This window comes from Nannospalax galili, unplaced genomic scaffold (genome assembly GCF_000622305.1).
Source record: "Nannospalax galili isolate Female #2095 unplaced genomic scaffold, S.galili_v1.0 scaffold617, whole genome shotgun sequence".
Taxonomy (NCBI): domain Eukaryota; kingdom Metazoa; phylum Chordata; class Mammalia; order Rodentia; family Spalacidae; genus Nannospalax; species Nannospalax galili.
The window spans coordinates 3,328,279-3,334,278 of record NW_008341872.1 but is presented as its reverse complement, the minus strand read 5'-3'; the positions used below and the strand labels follow the sequence as shown (position 1 = coordinate 3,334,278).

The 6,000-nt window shown below is 41.8% G+C and overlaps 1 protein-coding gene across 2 annotated transcripts in view; it reads right to left on the bottom strand.

Moving 5' to 3' along the window:
• Positions 1 to 6,000, bottom strand: part of Mfsd1 (major facilitator superfamily domain containing 1) — a 32,709-nt gene that overhangs the window by 19,816 nt on the left and 6,893 nt on the right. For both annotated transcript variants that reach the window (XM_008837464.3, XM_017799206.2), the window contains exons 6-7: positions 4,387 to 4,495; positions 953 to 1,055 (exon numbers count right to left, since the gene is read on the bottom strand). In XM_008837464.3, coding sequence (XP_008835686.2) covers positions 953 to 1,055; positions 4,387 to 4,495 — 212 coding nt within the window. The remainder of the gene's footprint in view (positions 1 to 952; positions 1,056 to 4,386; positions 4,496 to 6,000) is intronic.

The following is a 6,000-nucleotide window of genomic DNA, read 5'->3' as shown; positions in this document are numbered from 1 at the left end:
TATATATAAAGCTTTGACTTTTCTAGCTCCAAAATCCTTTAAAATTCTGCATGTGGAGGAAAAATAAACAGAATGCTAAAAACATGCATGAAAAAAATTTTAATTAAGGTGAAGAGTTTGAAAAGGAGTGTCTGGCAGTGGGGAGAGTCTTCAGACATGATTCCCATTAAGAGAACCCCTCCACTATCTTCCTTTAACTAGGCTTGTATGTATCACGGAATTACAAGGGATAAAAAATATGCAAACCTGAGCCTTTACATCACCAAGCGACGGGTCACTGTAGAGCCCCGAGGAGCCATCTACGCATATGGGACTCTTGTTACTATACACAGTCTGAGAATCTGTGCTGAGAGGAAAAGCCCGAAAGGTACTTGGAGAGCCCCACATACTGCTCAGTGACCACCCAGCAACTGGCACCATGGAACTCTGATAAGAAGACTTAGAAACAAAAGGGACCATACAGAGTTGGCCAAAAAGCTGCAATTTTACAGAAAACTGAAGCACAGAAACTTGACTTTCCTATCCTAAAGATATGATTAGTTACAGCCAGCACAGAATGGGCCCAGGCTTCTGACCTTCAACTTAGTGGATTTTCAATCTTTCCACACCATGTCTGACTCTGATGAAATCCAAGCTCTCTAGGTGTTCTGGCTGAATTTTGATCAAATGGAAGCAATTTTTCCTTCTGCTATGAATTACTATGATCTTACCTAGACACACTCCCTGACTGATCTCATTTCACATACACAAATGACAAAAGTGATGTAGACAGGCAGGAATAAGATCCCAGGAAGTAGAAATCAAAGTAAAACAAGCTATTTCTAAACAGGCAAAAGAACTAGTAAACTACAGGGGCGAAATCATAACCCATGTGGCCTGGGAGCATTTCCCACTCTTCCTTCCAACACAATACCTTCAGAAGAGACAAGATGGGGCCTGAAGAGTCACTTACCGATCATAAGTGTCACCCCCAGAGTCATGTGACCACTGGAACCCAGTGAAGTTTCAATCTTAGAATACAGCCAACCCATGAGGTTCATATTCACTGTACTTCCCTGAGGAAGAAAAAATAATAATAATAACAATAGAATTTTCAATGATATATACCACAGTTCAGTCTGGAAAACAAAAATTACTTAAGGTGGCTTAGTGAAATTATAACTAGGATCCAGATTATGTTGAGATAACTAAAAAGATAAAAACAACCTATAAAGACAATAAAAGCCAACAGGCTAAGATAAAGCCATAGTTAGGATTACTATACCTAGAGGTTGGAGAGATGGCTCAGGGGTTAAGAGCTCTGGCTGCTCTTGAGGAGGACTCAGGTTCAATTCCCAGCACCCACATGACAGCTAACGACCATCCATAACTCCAGTTCCAGGGAATCTGACAACCTCCTCTGGCCTCTCTGAGCACTGCATGCATGGATACACTTAAGATACCACACATATAAGCTTAACACTCATACACATAAAATGAAAATAAAATAATTAAAAGTTCTTCACCTGACTATTCAAAAAGCAGAGACACAGCTAGGTATGGTGGCACATGCCTTAAATCAAAAGGCAGAGGCAGGTAGATCTCTGTGAGATCAAGGCCACCCTGGTCTACACAGAGAGCTACAGGACAGCTAGGGTTAAAGGGAAACCCTCTCTCAAAATGATCCAAAAAAGTAGAAAATAAAGTTTATAGTAGATAATATCTTCAGCCATTCAGTCATTCACCCACCAATTACTGAACTCTTGTAACGTGTCAGTCATTACTTCAGGAACATAATAAAGAGAATGACAGGAAAAAAAATTTTCATGAAACTTTCATTTTAATGAAACAAAAACAACGCAGTATTTAAATAATGAAAAGAACTTAAAACTAAAGTAGATATCTAGAACACAGAAATATAGAAAGAATATAAAACTGGACAGAAGGCCTCGCTGAGGACGACTTTGGAGTGAACTTGGAAAGTCCCCTGAAGAAATCTGGAGCGGAGCAGCCCAGGCTAGAGCAAAACTGGGCACAGAGCCATGAGGGAGCAGCCAGGTATGATCAGGGGACAGGAAGGAGACCAGCATGGCACCAATGAGAAGCCAGGACACAATGAGCTCCCAAGAGAGTAAACAGGTGAGCATGATGGCTTCTGGCCGTGCCCCTGAGCAAGATTGCCTCTGCAACCTTGAGGGCAGACTATATTCAATCTTGGAATCTTGCTTGTCTACCTCCAGTCTTCCCTACTCCCCAGTAACTCTTCCCCCTGCATCCTAAAAGCCCCTGAGAGTCCCTTCTAGAAACTCAGAGCAACTCAAAATGCAATTTAATGTGGTCTAAGTAAGTCACACTGACATAGAAAAGCTGATGATAAATAGTAACCACGACAGAGTCATTGAGAATCAGTGTCACTCAGTTCCTTCTTTGAGAAGTTTTCATACAACCAGATCCACCAACTCCACATAAGGAAGCTTTCAGAGGCATCCTAGAGGAAAAACTCAGACAGGGGAGCCACACTAGCTCAAAGAACAACAACAAGACCCTTTAGGTGTTTCACACCAGTGTGATAAAATCACCTTTTAAAAAAGCACTAGCACCGTACAATCAAAGCTACAATAAACAGGATTCTCTCCTATCCGACAGATGGAGACAAAAACATCTCAACTGAAAAACGTGGAAACAATATATCCCCAGTCCTCAGAAACCCTGACAAGACCCCTGATTCAGTAACCCCATTCCCAAACAGCTAGCCTAAGGAAACACTCAGAGAAGCCAACAAGCAAATGTCAGCCAATGTCAGCACAGCACTGCTTTCAATACTGAAAAAATTTAAAGGCCTTATGTGCACAGAAACAAAAATACTCGCAAGATGAAATACATTAACATTTTCTACTTAATTTCTCCTCTAAGAATATATTAATTTTGTATTATTGATTAGTCATTGAATACTTGATTTTTAATGGCAAGGAGCTTTGGTGGGTGAGGGCTTGTCTATGTATCAGACTTTATGAAAAAAACAAAACAAAAAAATAAACCCTTAAGAGGGTTTAGGCCTACCTAAACATTGTGCAAGACATATTAATCAAAACATAATGCTGTTCCCCAGGGTAGCCGCTGTAGGACCAAACACAAACATCATGATGAATTGTAGGTTCCAAATACCATGAGTACTGGCTTACTGAGTCCAGAGGGATATGAGCACTACGCTGCGATCTGCAACTCAGGTTAGATGGCTTAGACAATCACTGGAAATAAATGTTTCTAATCATGAATGAAGAACCAGGCAATGTTTTGTTGCATGGCACTGAAGGTAAGAATTGATACAGAAAATGAGGTAGGAGAAGTCGGTAAAAGCTCCTTGTGAAAGGTTTCATATGTGTCAAGTTGAGCTTCAAGTTAACTGAAGAAGACGGGCTTCCCATGAGAGTGAGCTGCCCCGAGGGAAGTGCGCAGACCTTCCGCAGAGACTGTGCCAGCGATAGGGTTAGGGTTAGGGTTAGTGATAGGTTTAGGGTTGGGGTTAGAAAATGGGAGAGAAATCAGGCAATCTAAACTCATTTTTAGAACTAATCAATGTTTACTTTGCTATTTTTGGCTATCCACTGATGCCTTACTTAGGATAAAGTAAATGCCATTCTATTTCCTTAAGAAAGAATATAAAAATCAGATTTGAGACATGACTCAGCAGTTAAGAACACAGTCATGAGGACATGTCATGCACAGTCATGAGGACAGGAGTTCAGATGTCAACACCCATGCAGCAAGCAGGGGTTCCATACATGCCTGTAACCCCAGCTCTAAGAGAGGCAGAGACAGGAGGATAACTGAGCCTTGCTGACCTCCAGCCTGAGAAAACATGAGCCCCAATGTGTACACTCACACAGAGATACATATACACACTCACATACAAATACATAAATCTTAAAAAGGCAGAAGGGCTGGGGAGATGACCAAGTGGTTAAGAGTGCTTGTGGCTGTCTTGAGATGAGATGCCAGCACCCATGTAACAATCCAGGAATTCTCTGCATGCCTGTAGCCATAGCTCTGAGTGGGGCAGAGACAGGACGATTACGGGGACATGCTGGCTTTCACCCTGAAAAAATGTGAGCCTAGGTTCAGGGAGATACCCTGCCTCAAAGGAGTAGGTGGAAAGTAACAGAAGAGGAGACCCAGTGCCCTCCTCTTGCCTCTACACAAAGGCACACGTATCCACACATACACACATACACTTGTGTACGCACTCACAGATACAAACATATGTACAAATAAATCTTTGAAAAATGTCTCTTTAAATCGATGCCTAACTCCTCATACTCAAGTGTATACCAGCACATTTCATTCTGATTTTATAGGACTCAATCTTTTGCTTCCCATTTGGCCCCACACGTCTGCCACCACACTTACAATTCTGGCCATGCTGAGTTGGAGTCCAAACACCAGGTTTAACTCCTTGCCTTTAAACCAACTCACAGCATATGTATTCTGGGCAACTGCTAAGGACTCTCCACCAATCCTAAACATGGGATAAGGAATAAAGTCTTAGCTTTTAAGGAAATTCCAGTTAGTAATTTTGTTTTGTTTAAATTTTATTTATTATTTTTATTTTATCGGTATGCATGTATTGCCTGTGTGTAGGTAAGTGCACCCGTGTCGTGCAATGCCTGCGGAGGTCAGAAAGAAGGCTGTCATATTTCCTGGGACTGGAGTTATGGACAGTTGTTAGCTGCCATGTGGGTGGTGGGATTCAAACCCGGGTCTTCTGCAAGAACAACCAGTGTTCTTAACTGCTGAGCCATCTCTCCAGCCCCAGTTCGTAATTTTGATAATGCTCCCATCAAGAGATGAGCTCTCTCCTCCTCTTGAATTAAGGTAGGTTTGCTTCAACCAATAGAATATGGTTAAGTGAAGCATGTAATCTCACACATCCCAAAGATTACCATTACCATAGTGCTTTGAGTGGGCAATGTCCCCCACAGACTCAGATATTTAAACAACTGGTCCCCAGTTGGTGGCACTGTCTGAGGAGGTTTTAGAAGGTGGGCCTTGCTAAAGGCAGTATGTCATTCATAGTCTCGGCCTACTTCCAATTCACTCTCTCTGCTTAATGTTTGCAGTTGAAAATTTGATCTCTCAGGGGCTGAAGAGATGGCTCAGCAGTTAAGAACACTGTTCTTGCAGAAGACCTGGGTTCAAATTCCAGCACCTAACAACTGTCCTTATCTCCAGTTCCAGGGGATCCGACAGCCTCTTCTGTCCTCCACGGGCATTGCATGACATGGGTGCACTTACCTACATGCAGGCAATACGCACATACACATAAAATAACATTCAATTTTATGTCTTACAGGGTTTATACCATAGCCACTTTTGAAAGAGATGCATCTTTGCTCTGGAAATTGTTACTGCTTATGATAATGTTATAATGAAATGCTTCTAAAAAAATAATTAAAAATTAAAAATAAACATTTTTTTAAAAAAAGGAAATGTGATCTCTCAGCTTCCTTCTCCCGTGGCCTCTGCCATGCCTCCCCCATCATTACAGACCCTCGGGAACCGTAAGTGAAAACAAGCTCTTTCTTCTGTAAGTTGCTTTTGGTCATGATGGGTTTTTTTGTTTTGTTTAATTTTAATTTTATTTTGTATTATGTGTATGAATGTATTGCCTGTATGTAAGTTCACCCATGTGGTACAATGCCTATAGAGGTCAGATCCTGTGGAACTGGAGTTACAGATAGCTGTTAGCCTCCAGGTGGTTGCTGGGAATCAGACCCAGGTTTTCTGTAACAGCAATCAGTGTTCTTAATCACTGAGCCATCTCTCCAGCCCCAGGTCATGGTATTTTATCACAGCAACAAAAAATAATACAGATGATATCTGCCTTTCCAGTCCAACACTCACACATGGCGTCCTAAGTCACTCTGTAGGAAGGGTAACCATGCCCATGCTGAGAAAGCAAGCCATACAGGCCATTTGTGGTGCTCTGATCAGCAGTTCTATTCTTCAAGGCAGCCCAGTCCA